The following is a 22730-nucleotide window of genomic DNA, read 5'->3' as shown; positions in this document are numbered from 1 at the left end:
ATCTGATAATACCGAGCAAAATCCTTTATTCGTTTTAATTTGCGAATTACAATACATAAATTGGCAATACCATTGAATAAACAGCAGAACGAGAATCAATTCTACTGCAAATTCCTTTTTTTTTCTAATATTTTTCATTGAATAACAAAAAAAAATTACAAATTTTGATTGAATAAATATTTGAAAAAGTATACCGACGGATGTCTTCCTGATATTCGCAAATAGATACATTGGAAGTAAATATTTAAAATAGGCTTTCCAAATATAAAATTATTGAAGAAGAAAAATAAAAAAAAAAACAAAAATTTTCTCAGGTGTTTGAACGTTTGAACTGTGTGTAGCTGAACGATTGTACAATATATACATATAGTTTTTGGTTCTCGGTTTATGAATTAGTCACTTTCTTTCACTTCTCTTAAAATAAACGCAAAGGTGTGTAGTACATTATACACAAAAAGTAACAACAACAAAAAAACGCTAATCAAAAGTATAATTTGTTATAAATTGTAATCAACACCTAAGGCACTTATACGGCTATTATACGTTCGGCAGATAATAAAATAAATTCCAGATAGGTTAAAACGGTTATAATTTATGTTGTGCTTTGTGTGTTTGGCATTTATAGTTCTCGTTAAACTTTTAGGATTAATATTTTTTTGCGATAGTCGAGATAACGGCATAACATTATAAGTGACACATACATAACTCGCCATTATATATACATTTACCAAATATAGTCCAACAAATTGAAGAAATGTGCAAATGTAAAACTGATTATAAAGCTGAAAAATGGACTTACAAAAGCACTTAAAAAAGCACATGAATATAGAACACAATGAATGGCTATAAAATTGGTATAATTTCAATTAGCTCAACCGCAAATTAGTGTAATTTTATTTTGTGCAGTGCAGTTTCGATTGGATGAGTCGAAGCGTAATGAATTCGATGTTCAAAAAAACATTCGCCAAATATATCATTGTGCTGTTGATTTGTTTTAAAAGTAAAGCGGCGATTGGAGAAATTTTCACATTGGGCTATCTGACGGGGTCACAGAGGCGATCGGGAAATTTGGATTATCACAAGCCAGGTAAATATTTGATTTAAATCGGATGCAATCAATTAAACTCTTTGAAATCCACTCTCACAAAATTATACGAATACGTATATGGATATACGAAGAGATATCAGGGTCAGGTTCAAGTCGACCTGCACTAACAAAAAAGCCTCTATCCAGACAATCTAAATTGTCTGCTACAGCTTTATTTTTTCTATGAGGCGCTACATCTGTGACGTCTATTCTATAGTTATCCGCTACAGGTGAGACTTTCAATTCTCTTTTTTCAGTGCATTTAAGCTCAGCCCAGCTCAATTCTCTCTCAGAGCACCCGAGCCTGCAGTTTTTAGACCCGTACGAAGCACGAAGGGGCTTATAGGATTACACCTGCCGTGTGTAATTGATGGAATTCGAAGCAGACGGTAAGGGCAAAGTGTTTGCCTATGTTCATAGATAACGAATCCGCAATAAAAATTTTGTCCGTCCGTCCGTCTGTCCGTCTGTCCGTCTGTCCGTCCGTACGTCTGTCACGTCGATATCTTGAGTAAATCAAATCCGATTTCAAAAATTATTATTAAATTATTATGAAAGATAGTCAAAATAGTGAGGCTAAGTTCGAAGATGGGCGATTTTGGGTCGACCCTTCCGGAGCTGGGGCCCAATAAGTGCCTAACTGTTTTTCGACGATATCTCCAGACATTTAAGCACTACACTTGTAAGTGATACGTCAAATGAAAGGTATTTACAATACCGATCGACAAAAAAAAAGTTTATGGAGTGAGCTTTTATGTGGCTACTCGGCCGTACAGTGAAGGTGGTGTTTTTTGTTAATATCTCGAGTAAACTTTGACCGAATTTCAAATTTTTTTTTGTTTGAAAGGTACCTACGAATGTAAAGCAGCCGTACTACTTTCCACATCCTAACAAAATGGCCGTCGGCCGCCATTTTGGATTTTTGTAAAATCAATATAATTCGGTGAAAATGATACTTACTTAATTTTAGGTCAATTCGAAATTTGTGTTACATTTGAAAGGAACATCGTACGGGGCTTCGTAATTGCGCTATGCGCAATTTTTAAGACGTACACATTTCATAAGAATTTTACTTTACCGACGTTTACGGGCGCAGTAGGCTTACGGTAAGAGTAGGGCGACGGACGAACTAGGGTCACGTACGCAATAGATGTACGGGTTTGTACGGGGCTCAGTCGCAGCAAACGCTCCGACTGTTCTGACGGCTCGTTTATCTTTTAGGTCGACTAACCAGAATCTAGAAATATTCAGGCTTTCAAGTTGAAGTTTCAGGTTAGGTCAGGAACCTAACCTGTTTTCCGAGCCACACCAAGGGCTGTAAATGGATGATTCTGGTATATGAGACCTGAAAATTCCTTTATGTTCATTCATATCGGGAAATCGCCTCTGACTCATTGATGCATTTTCAAGAAAGCTTCTATTGAGGCCTTCATGTGTCACTTCATCCTAGATCGTAGATCATCTTTTTCATCCCATAAATTTTTGTGTAAATTTTGCAGCACAATTTTTGAAAGATCACTTATATTTTGTGCAGTGGACATTTTAAACGAAATCAGCGTCGGTCCTTAAGCGCAAATAATAAATTTACTAACAAAGCAACGAAATGTCTGTTCTCTGTTCTTAATTGAATAGCTAGCTATTTATACAGAAGTAAGACCAATGAGACACTGTACAATGTACCATGTGGTGTCAGTCAGGGGTGTCAATGCTTTTGACAATATAAATTTTACAACGACCTGCACATTTGTGTGGCACAGTACGGCTCATATCAAATATTTTTTTTTTTGCCCGACAAGCATAACTTTCTTCAACACCGTATCACTGGCTGGCGGCAAAATTCACGGATTTTCACGGATGGTGTATGCTAATCACAATTTACAAAAGCTTCGGAAATAGATAATGATAGCATCCGTTAGCAGAATTTCCTCTCTGGCAAATGTTCGTTTCATAATTTCCCTATTTATAACACTTGTAGCATATTGCATTAATTATCTTCTCTTATAATCGCATTACACGAGAGCATTTTTTCCCCGGTATAATGGAAAATGGTATTAGGTAGGAAATGTTGCTCGAAATATGGAAAATTTAGCCCGCAGGAACAAAATCTATATTATTGAGAGGAGTAGTAGTGTTTAAAGTATTTACGCCTACGATTTGATTTACTTCTATGAACGCCTTGATATGTTTTCTGATAATAAATTGCATAAAGAAAAATTCAATTTCTACATCATATAGCTTACAGTTAACAATGAGTTGATGATGAATGATGATTTGTAATACACCTTCTTCTATCATACAAGCAATTCGTTTGAGTTAACGTATTTCATAACACATCGTATCGTATCATCGTGAAAATTTCAATTTCCTATAATGCCTTGCTACAACAAGGAAACTTGTAACATGCAGTGTTATATTCCAAAATATATCATCGTCAAGGTTATCTTAAAAGATTGCAACGAATCAAACGATTCAAAACAAGCTATCTGAAAAGGCAAAAGAAAAAAGCTCAATTTATAGAGGGTGCGTCTAAGGGGTTTGTGATTGTACTATATGACAAGAGAAACTTTAAATGGATGTATGAATTAATTAGGAAGACAAAAATCAGGAATCCAATAATCAGTAGACAAAAATCAGGAAACATTATGCAGGAAACACAAATCAGGAAAAATTAATCAGGAACTGCACTTATTAGGAAGCATTAAGCATGAACCATGAATCAGAAATTGTAATGAGTTTCGGGACAAAATAAATTTCGGACCAAATATCCACATCAAAGTTTATAAGGACGTGCAAGGGGGGATACTTCCCCCTTGACCCCCCTTTGCGGGGGCTGCCGCCCCTCGACCCCGTTTTTTTATTTTTTTAAATTATTCACGGCCTGCGGCGCTACATCATCTGTAAAAAACATGATATTACTGGCGTGCGCAATATTGTACTTATGTATATGAAGTGAATTCCAGTACAATCGAGTCATAATTTATTTGTCTTCCAATTACAATCGAACTGAACTTACTCGATATATTCTCATATGCTCAATGAGCATTGGTCATATGCTCGACTATTCCCGGATATAGTCGATGTACTCGAATAAAGCAGACGACGTCCTCTAATATAGTCGATGTCCTCAAATATAGTCGATGTTCTCGAATATAGTCGATGTCACGTAATATAGTCGACATCCTCGAATGTAGTCGATGTCCTCTAATATAGTCGATATCCTCAAATATAATCGGTGTCCTCGGATTTAGTCGACATCCTCGAATATAGTCGACTTCATTGAATATAGAAGATGTTCTCGAATATTGTCGATGTCCTCGAATATAGTCGATGTCACGTAATATAGTCGACATCCTCGAATGTAGTAGAAGTCCTCTAATATAGTCAACTTCTTTGAATATAGTAGATGTCATCTAATATAGTCGATATCCTCGAATATAGTCGATGTCACGTTATATAGTCGACATCCTCGAACGTAGTCGATGTCCTCGAATATAGTCGATGTCCTCTACTATAGTCGATGTTCTCGAATATAGTCGATGTTCTCGAATATAGTCGATGTCCTCGAATATAGTCGATGTCCTCGAATATAGAAGATGTTCTCGAAGATAGTCGATGTCCTCAAATATAGTCAATATATTTGTAGATGTCATCTAATATTGTCGATGTACTCGAATATAGTCGATGTCTTCTAATAAAGGCGATGTACTCGAATGTAGTCGACATCCTCGAATATAGTCGACATCATCGAATGGCGAGTTATTGGTGAGAGTCTATGCAACTCTCATGGAAAAAAAACTAATTTTTCTTCCAACTTTTCATATTTTTCGTGTTACTTGTTTTATGTTTTCCCAATTTCAAATTTTCCCAATATTTGGTTTCGTAAATATTTTTCCTAATTTACGTTTCCTAAAATTTTTTCCAGATTTTTGGTATTCTGAATTAAAATTTTCCTGATTAATGAGTAATACCACTTTAAATGTATACTAGTAGACGAATCTCTAGGATTTTTTGTAGATATTAATCAGATTTTGAGAATTTTTTTCTTGACTACCGACTACCGCAAATATGAGCGAGTTAGTCTTATGAAATCAAAAAACTTGTTCTTCTCACTCGCTGCACGTTTCGCGAATTGCAATTTTGTCGTTTTGGCTCGTTGAGCATTTTTGCAACTCTAAAACGGAGTCTGAGCATCGCTTTTTGGTATTTAAAATTAAAACCAAAAGAAAACACAGTTCAGTTTCTCGTTCTTTCGTTCACCATACTTATCCATCTTTCCTTAAATTTTTCAATTTCTATCAATTTCTCTTATTTCAGTCAATTCCTTGCAATTCCATCAATTTCTAGTATTTCCATCAATTACTATTATTTACCAGATGCTCTAGCAACTACCAAACTGCAGAAAATTCGACGGTTTTTGTTCATTTTCTTACATATGAAGGAAATCTTAGAAAATTATCGAAACAAAGAAAATTAAAGAATGTTTTTAGAAAATTGAAGGAATTGGAGGAATTCGTAATTGAATTAATTTTGGCCAGTGAGTTCCTCCTCGGCGTCAACCGGTTAAAGTTCTGAGAAATATTGCTTAAATCCACGCCGCGATCCACGTTCTATTAAAACTTTTAAGCTCAAAGTTGTGGAGTGCCTCAAAATACGTCTATCACTCGATTGCATAATAGTAATTTCTTCAACGGAGCTGCGAAAAGTGAAGTTTTTCATCCGTCATTTAAGTGACATTCGAGTAGTTTTTTTCGCTGTTTTACTATACTTTGCTTTTCATGCCTTGGGCATAAATTACGGAATTTTTCTCGTAAAATAGGCCCTCAGCATGAAACGTTGTATACGTATCTGGTGTGGACGGTTTATTTTAGGCACTTTCGCTTGTCGCGAAATTACCTAAAATATACTGTCCACAACAGATACGTAAATAACTCTTGTGTCACTAGGGATGAAATGGATTTTCATATTATTCATTTTGTCACGAACGGACTTCATAGAACTAGCAAGAGAACTAAACCGCTTGTCATTTGTAAAAAGTGAAATGTACGCATGAAACCACATAAAAATTAATTCGTTATACAACACGACTCGTAATATGGTCGGAGTGATTTCATCGCCTGAAAATCATGATGTAAAGAAGAGGAAAACTTTTCGTTTTGACATTTTATTTGTGTCGTCTTCTGAAAGTTGAAAGTTTTTATTATGTTCAATCGATGTGTGTGCAAGTTTAGTTTAAAATTAGTTTTTAAAATTCGTTAGTTAAAGGTTGGTTAAATGCATCACCGCGTCGATATTCGGCCCGGATAACAGAAAGAACATCAAAACACTTGTCGTATTGTTCGAATCGGAGTCGTCATTTACCTTTCACAATGTGCGATTCATCCAATAATATTTCCGATCCCGTCGTTACTCCTGTTGTATCAACTGGAACCACACCAACCAAATGCACACTATGTCACAAATACTACAAAAATATGGCAGCCCATCTTAAAGACCATAAAAGAGAACGGAAATTCGAATGTGACTACTGCCATCGTAAGGTACACAGAAGCACAATTTCAATCATTCTCCTCTCAAGGAAGTGTCCTAAGAAAATGTTCCTTTTCAGTTCGTTTGGAAGTACAAACTGATACCACACATGGATGTTCATGTAGCTGGTCAACGTTTCAAGTGTTCTTACTGTCCGAGGGGATTTAGTTTCAAATCATCGTTGGAGTATCACCTGCGTAGTCACACCAATCAAAATGTTCATTTATATCAGTGCGAATTCTGTGGTACGTGATTACAATGTTGTTCTTGTAATGTGAACGAAATCGATGTGAGATGTCATGACCTTAGTCCGTTTCTGTTGTCGTTTTTCTTCTAGGCAAGGAGTTCAAATATCCACACACCCTGACCACCCACCTTCGAACACATACAAAGGTATGGAATGATTGAAATCAACTAAAAACGAATATTAAATCAATTCTCCTTGCAGGAGAAGCCCTACAAATGTACCATGTGCGAAAAATCGTACAGTCAATTCGTCAGTTTACAGCATCATATTATGATACACAACGGACAAAAGCCCTACCATTGCGACATATGCGGCAAAGGTTTTTCCGATTTGACGGGCGTTAAGCTACATAAACGCACGCACACAAACGAGAGCCCATTCTTGTGCCATTTATGTGGAAAAGCTACCAAAACTATCGGTAATCTTAAGTCGCACTACTCCTACGTGCACAAAATCAAAGACATAACCGGACCGACGATTCAAAATAATTCGAAAATTTTCGCCAAATATACGGCAGAGGAATTGAAATCGATCGGTCTGCTGGAGATATTAAGCAGAGAAGCTATGGCTAATGTTTTGAAGCAGGAGAATCGTGTGGAAGACAATCTGGTGTTCAGCAGGGGACCAAAGGCAAACAGCAATACGAATAGCAATTTGACGAGTTCGCTCGTCGAGCCAAGTTCGCAGTGTACAGATTCTACGTTAGGCAATGAAAATGGACAAACAAAGGTTATCGCTGGAAGGGAACCATTTGTTAATTCAAAAAATTTCGATGAACATGAACAACCTGCAACGAGATCGTGCATCGAAGAGAAATCGTCCTCAAGAAGTGATCAAACAATTGGGTCGGTCTTCATCAAAGCGGAAACTGGTGAAATCGAAGGCTTTGCTGATGATTCGTCGTTCAACGATCCAATTTCACCGACACCTGGTGACGATTTTACCGAAATGATAGTCGACGTTAAGCCGAGCCTTTATTTTGATGAAGAAAATGTTCCATGTAGCGGTGACGTTAATGTCGATACACTCTCCACACAGAACTGTATCGATCCGGATGCCGACTTAGAGCACAATTCGTCTACAACAGAAGAAAAATCTCAAAAAGTAAAACCGGTCAAAAGCAAACCGAAGAGAAATCGTCAGAAGCGTGAAGGCGAGCTGTACATTTGTGATATTTGCAGTAAGTCATACAAGAAAAAGGATCACTTAAAGGGACACATCATCACCCACAGTGAGAAGAACTTCATTTGTGAGCAGGTAATTAATTCAGTTTAACCCTCAGCAAGGCTGTCATTTTTATATCTCCGAACTTAGTCCAAGTCCAAAACTTAGAACCCGCCTCCTGTAGAAGAAAGGACCCGCCTCTTTTCAATTTAAGTTCATAATGTTAACGTTAAAGGTGTGTCTAATTTAAGTGAAATAGCCGTGTCTTTAAAACAGGCAGTCCATTTTAATAAAATAAAATATTTCTTACCGATTCTGGACTGTCCAACTTTTTTCGCGAGTCTTATTTCTGGACAGTCCAATTTTTGTTTACAAATCAATTCTGGACTGTCCATATTTTTTCGCGAGTCTTATTTCTGGACAGTCCAATTTTCTACTTACGAATCAATTCTGGACTGTCCAACCTTTTTCGCGAATAAGTATAAGACTCGCGAAAAAAGTTGGACAGTCCAGAATTGATTCGTAAGAAAAAAATTGGACTGTCCAGAAATAAGACTAGCGAAAAAAGTTGGACAGTTCAGAATTGATTCGTAAGTAGAAAATCGTACCGTCCAGAAATAAGAGTCGAAGAAAAAGTTGGACAGTTCAGAATTGATTCGTAAGTAGAAAATCGTACCGTCCAGAAATAAGAGTCGAAGAAAAAGTTGGACAGTCCAGAAATAAGACTCGCGAAAAAAGTTGGACAGTCCAGAATTGATTCGTAAGTAGAAAATTGGACCGTCCAGAAATAAGAGTCGAAGAAAAAGTTGGACAGTCCAGAAATAAGACTCGCGAAAAAAGTTGGACAGTCCAGAATTGATTCGTAAGAAGGAAATTGGACTGTCCAGAAATAAGAGTCGAAAAAAAAGTTGGACAGTCCAGAATTGATTCGTAAGTAGAAAATTGGACTGTCCAGAAATAAGAGTCGAAGAAAAGGTTGGACAGTCCAGAAATAAGACTCTCGAAAAAAGTTGGACAGTCCAGAATTGATTCGTAAGAAGAAAATTGGACTGTCCAGAAATAAGACTCGCGAAAAAAGTTGGACAGTCCAGAATCGGTATAAAATATTTTATTTTATTAAAATGGAGTGCCCGTTTTAAAGACACGCCTATTTCACTTAAATTAGACACACCTTTAACGTTAACATTATGAACTTAAATTGAAAAGAGGCGGGTCTTTTCTTCTACAGGAGGCGGGTTCTAAATTTTGGACTTGGACTATCTTCGGACATGTCCATTTTTAATATTCCAATGGAGTAATATCCTAGACCAGCGACGATGACAGTCTTTCTATAAAAAGTCGTCGTTTTCTGAACATTTTCCCCCTTTAATTCCATAGTGTGGCAATAAATTCCATAATACATCGAATCTTCGAAGGCACGTGCGGCTCAGACATTCAAACGACCGCCCATTTGCTTGTCATCTGTGTGTATTCCGTACAAAAACGAATTACAGTTTGAAGGTGCATCTTCGGTCTCATTTCAACGAGAAAATCTTCAAATGCATGTACTGCGATAAATGCTTTAGCGGCAGCACTAACCGTGACAGTCATCAGAGATCTCATACAGGTGGGTGACGACATTCATTTATGATATACGATAATTCATTAAAAATTCGAATCGATGTTGCATCTCGTTTAGGTGAGAAGCCGTACAAATGCCAATTCTGTGGTAAGTAGGACTATACATCGTCAGATTAACTCGGAGAATTTTATTTCTGATGAATTTCCTTTTCCATATTTTTATAGCGAAAGCTTTTGCGGATGGATCTGTGTACAAACAACACTTGAGCATACATTCGATTGAACGACCCTACAAATGTCATATTTGTGGAAAGAGTACTGCCTTATCGGGACCTTTAAAGTCACATTACAAACGATGCCATAAAATTGAAATTAAAAATGCTAAGGAACTAAGGATGCTGTGTATGGGCGGGAAAATGGAAGAGGATAATTGAAATAAAAAGTTTTTATTGAAAAAAAAAGAACCTGGAGTTTTGTTGTTCTGAATGTTATCGCCTGGGATCCACATCAAGTTAATAAGTTCCTTGCGGGCGACGGTATTCTGCACATACCATCAAAATATTTACTTCAAAAGCATCGACAACCGACCGTGTTTTCACATTGAACATCGTACAAACTTGTAATTGTAAAGATAAGAAAAATCCATCGGGAACTTAAATCATAAAATTTTCCATTCCAATGTTTGTTATTTGAAGTAAATGAAGGAAAATTTGCAACAATAATTGGGTCAATAGAGATTGCAACTATGTTACAGCAACACTTGAAAGATTGGTATTCTGTTGGTATTTTACTTCGGTTTTCTGTTAACAGTTACAGTGTATGTACTGTACTTGTCTAACGATTTTGCTGGAGGGTGAATGACTGAAAGTATTTTGTTATTTAATCAAAATGAGCCGAGCATACAATTATCAATTTCGGAACGTGATATGAGTTTTAGTCCAAGCCTTTGTCAGAAAAAACGCTCCGTTCACCAAAAATGTACTGAGAAAGTCGATTTTCGAAAATGAAAATTTGTTCCACAACTTATCATTACCAATCATATCCGGAAAAGCTCGACGGGATTGACATAAGGGACTGGACTATTAATGGTATACGAAATTTTATTTAAAGTTTTTGAAAATTATGTCGCCACTCAAATGCGGTGAGAAGATGCCGTTTTGACACTCTCTGATGAAAGTTCAGGATAACTTTTTTATTTTCTCATTTCTCACCTCATGGGGTGAACCAGACTTTTTTCTCTTTTTAAGTGTCACTTTGATCTGGTTTTTAAAATGGTCAAACAAATCGATGTGTTTGCTCAAAGGCTCTCTACCTCGTAGATCTATCGAAGTGACTATTCGCCCGCGCGGGCGAATAGCATATTATAGACTAATCGCCCGCGCGGGCGAATAGCATATTATAGACTAATCGCCCGCGCGGGCGAATAGCATATTATAGACTAATCGCCCGCAAATTCCTTTTTTTATTTTAAAATAGGTATTTTACTAACGCATGCTTTAAGGCTTTCTTAGCTTAGACACGTGGAATCGAATTCGCAAAAAAAAGCCTAGAGAAAATTATCGGTGACAGTTGTTTTCGTAGTAAAAAAAACAACTTCTTTGTTTTCTTCCTTTTACAAAATATGATGCAAAGTGCTTACGATCTCTTTTACAAAATGTGACACATGGAGCTTCACGGAGAAAAAAGCCGAAACCGATTACTTTTGTGAAAAACGTTTTTGTTTTGTGAGAAACGTTTTTCTTTTGTGTAAAACGATTCTCGTTTACCTCAAAGAAATATCTTTTGTAGCAAAGGTAAATCTGTTCTCACAAAAATTTTCTCTTTTGGACTAGTTCTGTTGGCCATTTTCTTTTGTGATAACCGCGAATTAACGTTTTTCCCAAACGATTGCGTTTTAAAAAAATGTTGAAGGAATTTTTCTTGGGTTCAATACTTTCTTAAGCAAAAGTTGAATTCTCTTCTTCTTTCTCGCTTTATTTTTATGTGCGACTAATTGTGCAAACAATTTCGAGATATTTTACAGTGATCTGCATCTAAAATGGCCGTCGTGCTTAGAGGTGTGCGCCGAGCGAAAATTCTCGGCGGCGGCTAGTCGAGTGTAGTGGTTCCGGCGGCGGCCAGCCATAACAAGTTTTTATCGGCGGCTCGGCTCAGCCGCAGCGCGCCGATCCATTTTATAGGAAATTTAAATTTTCTTTTTTTTAGTGATTACTGATTACGAGTGAATTATGTAATTTTGCATTTTCTGTTTTTTTGTCGAACCTGAATATCCTCCCATCAGTTACTTATAAAGACTTACACTCGCATTCTCAAAAACGCATTGAGAGTGATTTTCCTAAAGGTCTGTGTGCCGAAATCGGAAGTATTTTTAACGCATTTATATGGATCGATAGATCTTGTTCCCTAGTTGCACTTTTCTTACAAAAATTTATCCAGTTACACGAGCGTACAGTGTCGTGTGGGGTGTCATTAGAAAGGTAATCACATGTACTATTGAGCCGAATAGAGACCTATTGGGTTTAAAATTACTGAAAAAACTGAAATATGTGCAGTTGAGACTGAGAACTTACACTGTTCTTACAGAAGTTTCTCGAGGTTTCTAATGACACCCCGCATGACTCTTTACGGCTAGTGTAACTGGAGAAATTTTTATGAGAAAAGTCCAAGTTTTTGTTTTTTTCGACCTCCCGCTAGCCACACAAGCTTCGAAGAATTTTTTTGAAAGTGGTTTTGGTTTCTAGGGTCGAAGTCCTTTCTAGGTATAAAAACTTCCACTAGAAAATGCGTCCGATTTCGGTAGCCTGTTTTTCAAAAGAATCCCTCTGCCTTCCGTAGTCAAGAATTGTTTTTAGGAACAGTAGATCAACAAGTGAGAGCCCTTTCGGAACAAAGCGTACTCTATGAATTTCATAGTATGAAACCTCCGATAGGTATACGTAAAAAACAGTCTCTTATTAAGAAAATCAGAAATGTCTTGGGAGTGATAGCTATTTAAATAATTAAAATCTGGTAATCGATTGTGCAGCTGATAATTCTAACATTTAATGAAATTTAAAATTCAAATTTTTCAAGCCGACGAAAAACATCGGCGGCGGTCGGCGGCTGGCTGAATATTTTGTATCAGCGGCGGCGTCTTCATTTACTCGGCTCAGCCGCGCCGCCGTGCTATGATTTCATTGTTTCTCATATTTCTATCATATCTTCACACTTTCGTTATGGAGAAATGAGGGAAGTAAGAGAAACGATGAAATCAATAACACAACGGTTATTTTAGGTGAAGATCGCTGTAACTTTCGAGATGAGTTGAATTTCCAAGTTTCGAAAATTAATTTCGGATCGAATATCGAAAATCTTTACGAAAACAATTAGTTTCAGTTTGACGATTGTCACAAAAGATTAACGTTTGTAACAAAAGAAATACTTCTGTACCAATTGTTCGAAATAAGCTGTCACTATTTGTATGACTAAACAGCAACATTAGTAAGATCGTGGACTGAAGATCATGAGGTCGGGGGCTCAAAACCATTACAAGGTAAAACATTTTTAAATGAAAAAAAAATCTTTGAAATAAACCAAATATTCCACTGCATACAACACAGTCCGATAAATTGAAGAAAAAAAAATGTAGAAAGAAGTGCAGAAAAAATAATTATATTTTCTTTCGCTTCGTACATCGGTCGTTTCGTACAAAGGTAAATCGTTTTTCACAAAATACTTTCTCTGTTATCCCTAAAATACCTTTGTGATAAACACAAGATTTCTCTACGTGCTATGCTCCTTTTACAAAATGCGACGCAAGGAGCTTATGCCTCCTTTTACGTAATGTGACGCAAGGAGACTATGCTCCATTTTACATAATGTGACGCAAGGAGACTATGCTTCCTTTTACATAATGTGGCGCAAGTAGGGAATGAAATCCCGGTACCAATCCCGGTACCAGTACCGGAAAATCCCAGTCCCGAATCCCGGTATTGATCAAAAAATCCCGAGATTAGTACCGAAATTTAAAATCCAGTTTTCACTGACAAAAAAGTTTCGAAAAACTGACCTGTTGGAGGTAACTTTGTCTACAGGTGATCTACATTATCTGCCGCAGCTGTATTTTTTGCATGGGGCGCTACAGTTGTGGCAGCTATTGTATATTACCTGGAGACAAAGTTACCTGCAACGGGTGAGTTCGAATCTTTTTTGTCAGTGTTTTTTTATAAAATTTTGAAATCGATCAACTTGTATGATTCAAACTACTATAATGGCAATATAAGATAAACATTGAAACATAGGATTAATTAACGTTTTTCTCTTATGTCGTATTATTTGCAAACACAGAAAAAGACGTTTTTAAAACTACGATGGCTAGCAACGCACTTCACGCATGCATGATCATAGTGGTCGGCTGCAGAAAGTACTCTATTTTACATGGAAATATTTTTATAGTGTTCTACGTTTGTATAATACACTGTCCAGTTTCAGTACTCTATTTAGAGTATCATCCATGCTTGAAGTGTTTAAAATCTTTCTGGTGAGTGTCTGCTGCTCATCAAACCAACTAGCGTTGAATCTGAACGTGCATTTCCGGCTTGCTGTTACTTGCGTAGTAAAATATATTGTGGATTTAGGCGATATTTCACAAAACTGCCACTAATTGACGCTGTCGGAAAGTCTGTCACTTCTTCTGTCACTTCACACGATTTATATTTTCAAAGGCAGCGTGCTTGAAAATTTACATTACCTAACAAATCAATTAATTTTTAAATCACAAAGCACAAAAATTTGCGATTGTGACGACAACAAGTCCCACAACTTATACGTTCAAGATTGAACGATGATACGTTAAGTGCATTGTGAGCATTTTTCCAAAGAGAAAATTGAATTTTCATGCTTCGGGGCCGAAAATGAGGGCAATTTTTCGAATTTTCTCGGGTTTCCGGCCCTCTGCATGAAAACTCACATGTGCACCTGTTTGGGACGGTTGATTTAAGGCACTTTCGCTTGTAGACCTCACTTCGTTCGGCCTACAATCCGCGAAATTGCCTTAAATCAATCGTCCAAAACAGGTACACAAATGACTATTACAATGTGACATCTACGCTGTTGCAAACATAAGTTAAAGTTACCCGGCCTTCACACAGCGACGTAAGTATCGAATTTCTTTTGTCGTAGTGTCAAATTTGATATTTAGAACAAAATTAAATCGATACGTGTTTCAGTGTGAGTAAGCACACTTAACTGTACCATTAAAAAACTTAAAAAAATGAGAATAAAATGAAAATAATTTCTTTTACTGATAATTAATCCATATCTTTTCAGTACCGGAAATCCCGGTACTGGTACCAGTACTGAGTTTCTCAATCCCGAATCCCGGGATTCAAAAATCGGTACGGGATTGCATTCCCTAGGCGCAAGGAGCTTATGCTCCCTTTTACATAATGTGGCAGAAGGAGCTTATGCTCCCCTTTACATAATATGACACATGTTGCTTATGCCATGGTTTACAAAATTACTCCCTTTTACATTAAGTAACTTACGAATAGAAGGATGTCTTTTAGAAATTGTAATACAATAAACTGAAAGTGTGAAGTAATGTAACAGGCGGAACCATTGGCCGAAAAGAAAGACTAAAGTTTTTGACTTTTAAAAGAGCCACAAAATTTGACAATACTATGCTAACCTTGGAGTTTAGAATCAAAAGTTTTTCAAACACCACTTTTTTCTTGATTCGTTCACATTTCATTTGTAACTCTTTCATCTGATCTGTATATTTCTACGCTATTTTCACACTTAATTAGCATCTTCACTAACTGTATATTATATGTTCATCGCGCAATAACTGTCATTTGCGGGCAAATAGTCTATAAGATGCTATTCGCCCGCGCGGGAGATTAATCTATAAAATGCTATTCGCACGCGCGGGCGATTAGTCTATAAAATGCTATTCTCCCGCGCGGGCGAACTTATACCACCCACAAATTCAATTTACAATGGAAACGGAACAAAATAACGAAATCGCTTTCCTAGACATCCTAATAAAACGAACGGAAGAAGGACAAATTGAAACGAAAGTCTATAGAAAAAGCACACACACGGACAGATATTTAAATTTTAATTCCTTCCACCATAAATCACAAAAGATTTCGGTCATAGACGCATTGGTTTACCGTGCTTTCAAAATCTGCAGTCAAAATTACCTTCAAAACGAATTAGACCATATTAAGCGAACCCTACAAGAAAACGCATTTCCAATTGAATTCATTAATAGAAGAATTGAAAGAATGAGACTAAAATTCGGAAACCCGAATGAAGCCTTGAACAGAACATCAAATGTCATAACCGAAATCGTAAATCCACTCAACAATAATTTATTACAAAATCCACCAAATGAGAACAACACAATAACGTTATCCCAAGATCAACAAGAAGACAAAGAAAATGACCAATACTGGGTTCCATTACCATATATCGGTAACATATCAAACAAAGTCGGAAGTTATTTGCGCCGTAAACTGAAGTGGAAGATAACTTTTACCCCAGGCAAAAAATATCTTAAATATGCTCCGAAGTCTGAAAGATAAAGAAAATGAAAATCAAGCAGGAATTTACTCGATTCCATGTGGTACCTGCGACCAAGTATATTTAGGTGAAAGCATGAGATTTGAAGAGAGAAAAGACGATCACGAAGGCAACTTAAGAAGACGAGAATATAAAAAATCAGCCATTGCAAGACATGTTATAAGAAATAAGCAACACAAGATCAATTGGAACGAAGGAAAAATATTAATCAAAGAAAAAGATTTTAACTTAAGAAAGGTCAAAGAAGGTCTCGCTATACAACAAAGCCAAACACCATTAATGAACACTGACAAAGGTTTGGTTTTGAGCAATGCATGGACTCCAATAATCCCGAACGTTTATGATTTCGCTAAGTAAACATATCAAAATTCAATGTAACCATTTCATAAGTAGGCCCGTCTCATTTAGTTTTCATCCCTGATGAAGCTCACTGATTGTGAGCGAAAGCTCGGAAAATAAAAACTTTACAAAAATCTAAACCACGTATTCCGATTAATAAAAAATCAAAAGTCTATAATATGCTATTCGCTCGCGCGGGCGATTAGTCTATAAAATGCTATTCACCCGCGCGGGCGAATAGTCCATAAGATGCTATTCGCCCGCGCGGGCGATTAGCAACGGCCTAGATCTATTCTATTAGAATTTTCGGTATTTTTATCGTTACGCTTTAGCAACGGACTATTGCAGTAGACATGAGGAAAGTCTTCAAATGTGCGAAATTCTCAGTGTTAAGATGTAAATTTGGAATGTAGAGTGATTTTGAAGGTGCAATTTGAAATGAAAAATTGGTGCCAGGGTGGGAGAAGAACGCACAATCTTCACCTTTCCGGGGCAATGCGAGGGTAGAGAGACTTTGGTTTGCTTCGTAGATGAAAACGGTTATTCACGCCACGCACGGATGTATTCACCTCGGGGAGAATTAGAAAATTCCTACTCGAGCGAATTGCGGGACTCGCTTTGCTCTGGCTGCAACCTTTCGTTCTTGTTGGAATTTCCTATTTTCTCCCCTTGGTAAACAAACAATCATTGTTATCTCCCCACTACAATCTTTGTTCTCTCCTCCCTCCAATCATTGTTCTCTTCAAACTCCAATCATTGTTCTCTCCCCACTCGATTTGATAAACTGAAATGTTACCAATCTGGTTGTTTTTTTTGGTCCAACATTACACTGACAAGAGTGGAAAATCTCTGTAGTGGGTAACTCTCTCCAGGTAATATGCAGTATCAGCTTTGTCGACAATGGCAACAAAGATTATCATTTAGCTTGACTAAGATGATCTTATACAGCGAAATGTATCTCAAAACTGATGATGTCGAAAATTATGTTGAAAATTCCTCTGACGAAAGAAGTTATAGATTCGACAATAATGTTGATATGCTTGCCATCAGCAGAAGATGAAGGAAATATTTTTAATTAACCTGTTGAGGACGGCTATCACCTGTTATCGGACTTAAGAAATATAAGACTAATGCGGTCTTATATAGCAAGAAAAACTCGTTCAAAAAATGAAGTAAAAGAATTTCCTGAAAATATTTAAATCAACTGATGACGGTAAAAGACCTGATGGTATGACTCTAATTCCGTGGAGTCATGGTAGATCTCTTTTATGGGATGTGACAGTGCGTGATACGTTGGCTCCTTCATACATTGGTGAAACTTCTAAAAAAGCACGCTCAGTTGCAGAGAAAGCGGAGAGATTAAAGCATAATCATTATAGAAAACTTAAAGAAAATTATTTATTCACCCCGCTTGCTTTTGAATCTTTAGGTTGCATGGGCCCAGAAACAAAGAAATTTGATGAAAAAAGCATCAGGGGAAAAGCGTTCAACAGATTATTTATTGCAAAGAATTTCAATTGCTATTCAAAGAGGAAATGCAGCATGTATTCTTGGAACGTTGGGAAGGAATAGAGTGGACGATTTTTATTTATTGTAATTTCTGTTTTTTGAAAAGATCGATTTTTTACTGGGTGTGCAATTTGAGTAGTCTTTTTTTCGCTTATCTTAAAATAAAAATAATCAACTGAAGTAATAGATCTGATTGTCAAACTTCTGACGTGCTTTCCGTCTATTTAATTTGGAGTACCAGTTCAAGAATATAAATCTGAAACAAATTGTCGAACACCGAGTTATCACAAGAAATATTTCCCTCATTAAAGGTTTGACCATATCTGGCGCCATCTCATTAGCAGTAACTGAGATCAACTCAGGCAAACTGAAAACCCTTGGACATTCGCTAGCATTTATCGTCGGTGAAACATATGGAGAAGAAGTTTCAAGTATCCGACAAACTGCCAGTCTGTGGAAAAGTCACGTTGCAGGATACATTGGACCGCAGGTAATTTGAACTTAGAATGAATTAGAAATTTAAAATTAAAATATTTCTATACGTCTGAACTTTAGGAAACATGCGTTCATGAGGGACGAATGGCAGCCGCGTTTAATTTACCAATGATCTCATATGTAAGTAAGTTTGTAAAAAAAAGATTTGCTCAAGAACGTTCACCAGAAGTTTATTTGAATCTGTTCTAGTTTTGCACTCATGCGGAAACATCAAACAAAAAAGATTTTCCAACATTTGCACGAACTAGGTACTTTGCTTTTATAAATTTAATTTTAAATAAAAGATGATCCTGATAAAATCCGATCAAATCAGACCACCGGATACACAGATATCAAAGTCGGTAGTTTCGTTACTTTTGGCATATAATTGGAACAAGGTAAATAACGAACGAAATAACAAATTTGCAGCCATCATTGCAATGGTTATGTCTTTTCAATTAAGGTAACATTTTTGTACTTGGATTCCGTGGACAATGAATTCGGCGATGTGGCTGAAACCGTTCTATCAACATTCAAATTTCACGGCATCGAAGTTCATAAAGCTCTAACATGGAACACCATCTATTATCATGGTTACGCGCATAATCCTTTTGATGAATTGGTCGAATCAACCTTTCTCGACACAAGAAGTATGTGACAGAATAATCATTTTGCTTTCCATTTCCTATTCATTTTACCTCAACCTTTTTTCATAAAAATCTTGAGGAGTCGTCCATAAAAGACGCACACATGCTTTTAGTAGACATTTTTAACAACCACCCACCCACTTATCACTCCTCTTTTTCCTAATAAATCTTTAACATGAATTGTATCCGCATTTCCAACATCCACTCCCCCTTGGAAAAGCTGACGTTCTTTAGTGGATGATCCCCAAATTTATTGTGCTCTAAAAATTTGTTCACAGTCTACGTTATACTAAGCCATCAATATGAACATATTGGATTGATGACAAGTTTATACAAAAAAGGTTTACTGGATAAAGGTTAGCAGAATTTGATTTAGAGCATATGTTGTGGATTCGAAATAGATTTATCTTTGCGTAATTGTGTGTATCCTCCAGGCGAATATTTTGTGGTTGGTGTTGACATCGAACAATATGATTCGAGTTCACCAGACAAGTACTTAAGGGGAGTGCTCCAAGTGAAAACGGATCCCGCATCCGTCATAGCTTTTCAATCTTATTTGGCTGTCGTTCCGTCAGCGCCAGTTTTGTTCAGCGAATTCGCTCGACTGGTAGGTATGATTTGTTTTCAGTATTTTGTTTTTGTTATCTGGCGGATTGATTTTGTCGGGTCGAGAACTTTTAAAAACTTCCGAAAATTTAAATCCGTTAACCCCTTAGATATACATATCGTTGTAATGATGCTGTTACATCAAATAATAAATGTAATTTCATTTCCTGCATAGGTAAATCGCTATATGGAAATGGAACCATTTAATTATCCCAATCCATTAGGGCACATCGGTGGGGTTAAACAGGTATTTTGAAAAAAAAAGCCTAATTGAAATCCTGCAACAGCAATATCAAAATAATATTTCACCATCAATAGATTCCAGCCGAAGCGGCTTATTTATATGATGCTGTGCATTTGTATGCCCGAGCGTTGATTAAAATTCTTGAATCAGATGAAAATCCGAAAAATGGAACAGCCATTGTCGATTACATCAAAGGAACTTCGTACTCAAGCGCCATGGGGTGAGTCTAATACAAAATTTCATTTTTATGATCATTTCATTCGTATTATCATAGCTCGTCATGGGATAAATAAATGTGTTCTGTACGGCTTTGCAGGTATCTGGTATATATTGACGATAATGGTGATGCAGCCGGTAACTATACCATATTGTCCATGAAGTCTAGTCAAAATAATTCCAACGAGTATGGACTATATCCCATTGGAACGTTTAATGCACCTCAGTTGATCGAAGTACCAGTAAGTTTGAATTTTTTTTAAATTAATATTTTGTGCATGGAATATTGCGGACATGAAAATAAATTTATGGAAATAAAATCTTTGGTAGAGCGAGAAAGAATGGAAAAAAATGACACAAAATTGCTATAATTTTCTCTCATAAACAACACATTTACATTCTTTTCTATTGTTCATGTGTTTAAATGCAAAATTCCTTCTTTTTTCTTAATGCGCCCATAAAAGCATGACGTGCAAGTAAGTTCATTTTGATTTTATCGTAAATTTATATGTGGAATTTTATTTGGTGCATAAAAGGATTTTTAGACTCGTGTATGAAGTTACAGTGGGCTATTAGGTTTATGGAATATTATTATTCTGTTTGTGGTATTGTGAACTCGTATCGCAGAAAAGGGGAGATTTTTTTTGTACATTTTGTTTGTTGATGACTTGGGTAAAATTTTATCAGATTTGCAAGATATATAATCGTAATTCGAACATTATATAAACGTCGAGTCTTCATAGCCAACCTAAGGCAATTTCTAATTCGAAGAAGATTCGATTTTTTCTTTAATTCACAAACCTCGAAGTCCTAGATTGGGGTGAATGTCGAGCGTCGTCCGTACAGGTTGTTCTTAGTAAATCATAAATGAAGTGCTTTAAAGTCGGAGGAATGTGGTTGAAAACTGTGATATTTGTTGAAAATGAAAAAAACTTTCTTACTTTAGCTGCAGTTCACCACTTGAGAGATATTTCTCAACTTCGTCGAACTGCAGAACATAGCTACGTAAGAAATTTTCAGACTGATAGGATTATTGTTGAGGGATTTTTTAAGTAACGACGGATTTACCGACTATCGAGCGATATGGAAAAAATTAAACTTTTTGATGAGCTCAACCATGAGAAACAATGTTAGAAATTTTGTTCATTTGATGTGGGTGCATACAAGTGAGCAAAGGTTGTGCTTGTCTCTCTTAGCTGGTAGATGTGATGCTTTCTTATTTCACATTCATTTTATCGCGAAATTTCGACCGCTAAATAGAACAATTTTTTTGGTCTTAACATAGCACTGCTCCTACCATTAACATTTGGACGATGATGGTACAGAATAGGCTTTCCATTTCGTTCATACAGTCAGATGTCAGACTTTCTTCGTGTGAGTTAAAACACATGTAAGTGTACATGCAAAAATGTGTCAAAATTTAGAGACTTTTTGACGTCTGAAATACGAGTGTTAATGCTAGGAGCGGTGCTATGGCCTTAGCCTAGTATCACAAAATATGTCCGCTAGAAAATTGGTTCGAAAAAGCTAGATATTCATTATCTTGGCACTGTGGTGCTGAATATTTTCTTCATTTTGTTAGCGATTTTAATTTGAATTTTAGACACATTCGTAATGCCATGTAATGTCCTTCCGACGTTTACATTTTGCTAAAGCCATTCTCTGCTGTCAACTAAATCTTTTAGATCAAAGCTCAATGATAATATAAATTGTTTCCCATATTCAGGAATTGCAACTGTTCGATGAAATTAAATGGGTAGGAAGTGGTCCACCGATAGCTGAACCGAGATGTGGTTTTCGTGGTGAAAAATGTATAAGTAAGTAAACTTTCCTATTTCTCCGAAAAAGAATCGTAAAATAACAGAACGAATAACATGTTGTGGCTATGTATAAATATTACATGTATTCAACGAGAACTTCGCTGCGAAGGATTTATTTTCCATTTAAACGTTTTTTTATTTTTCATTTTGCGTTGACTTTTATGCTGTTCATAGTGGGTTTTAAAGAATGACACACAGATCGTATATGGGACATTCCACGATATATGTGACTTTCTTCAATATCTCAGATGTCCGACAATATTCAATCTTTTCACAAAATTGCTTTGGAAGGTAAAAATTGTTCACTTAGTGAGAGATATGTGTTCGAGTGGTTAACTCATACAGACTTTTTCCTTGGAGGACAAAATCTTCACAACGCTAGGTTTAAATTTAAAATCACTAGAGAAGTATTTTTCTACGTTAAGTGTGACATACTTACAAATAATTCTTATTAATAAAATTAGAAAATTGACCATTAAGTAATGTGATTAATCTCGGCCCACTAGCACAGTTAGAGTCAACTTCAAAAAGTCTTCCTGCTGCTGCAGGCTGAATTTCGCCAAAATGTCACAAAAATGTTAATAACCCAACCGCCATTATTGATCTAGAAAAATATTGAAAAAACAATTTCGACAGAATAACACCATCATGCCAAATCATTTTTGGCTTGTATGTTAAGATGAATCAAGATAATTGTTCCCTATTTACGTTTAAAGTGATTTTC

At 36.4% G+C, this 22730-nt stretch overlaps 2 protein-coding genes across 3 annotated transcripts in view; both read left to right on the top strand.

Annotated features, from left to right (window-relative positions):
* The first annotated feature begins 230 nt into the window (after positions 1–230).
* Positions 231–22730, top strand: part of LOC119071628 (guanylate cyclase 32E) — a 28037-nt gene continuing 5537 nt past the window's right edge. The window contains exons 1-12 of one of the 2 annotated variants that reach the window (XM_037176585.1): positions 231–1087; positions 18311–18489; positions 18555–18614; positions 18684–18742; positions 18808–18871; positions 18937–19123; positions 19399–19476; positions 19555–19727; positions 19902–19973; positions 20045–20190; positions 20287–20428; positions 21913–22003. In XM_037176585.1, coding sequence (XP_037032480.1) covers positions 922–1087; positions 18311–18489; positions 18555–18614; positions 18684–18742; positions 18808–18871; positions 18937–19123; positions 19399–19476; positions 19555–19727; positions 19902–19973; positions 20045–20190; positions 20287–20428; positions 21913–22003 — 1417 coding nt within the window. In that variant the 5' untranslated portion in view covers positions 231–921. The remainder of the gene's footprint in view (positions 1088–18310; positions 18490–18554; positions 18615–18683; positions 18743–18807; positions 18872–18936; positions 19124–19398; positions 19477–19554; positions 19728–19901; positions 19974–20044; positions 20191–20286; positions 20429–21912; positions 22004–22730) is intronic. The other variant, XM_037176584.1, reaches the window with a different exon arrangement.
* LOC119071630 (zinc finger protein 62 homolog) lies at positions 6224–10045 on the top strand. Its single transcript, XM_037176588.1, has 7 exons — positions 6224–6624; positions 6693–6858; positions 6951–7006; positions 7062–8117; positions 9402–9630; positions 9703–9732; positions 9810–10045. The coding sequence occupies exons 1-7, from the start codon at positions 6454–6456 to the stop codon at positions 10016–10018; spliced, it is 1917 nt and encodes a 638-aa protein (XP_037032483.1). The 5' UTR covers positions 6224–6453; the 3' UTR covers positions 10019–10045.

Source organism: Bradysia coprophila (genome assembly GCF_014529535.1).
Source record: "Bradysia coprophila strain Holo2 chromosome IV unlocalized genomic scaffold, BU_Bcop_v1 contig_5, whole genome shotgun sequence".
Lineage (NCBI taxonomy): Eukaryota > Metazoa > Arthropoda > Insecta > Diptera > Sciaridae > Bradysia > Bradysia coprophila.
The sequence above is the reverse complement of the archived record's forward strand: the minus strand, read 5'-3'. Positions and strand labels throughout refer to the sequence as shown.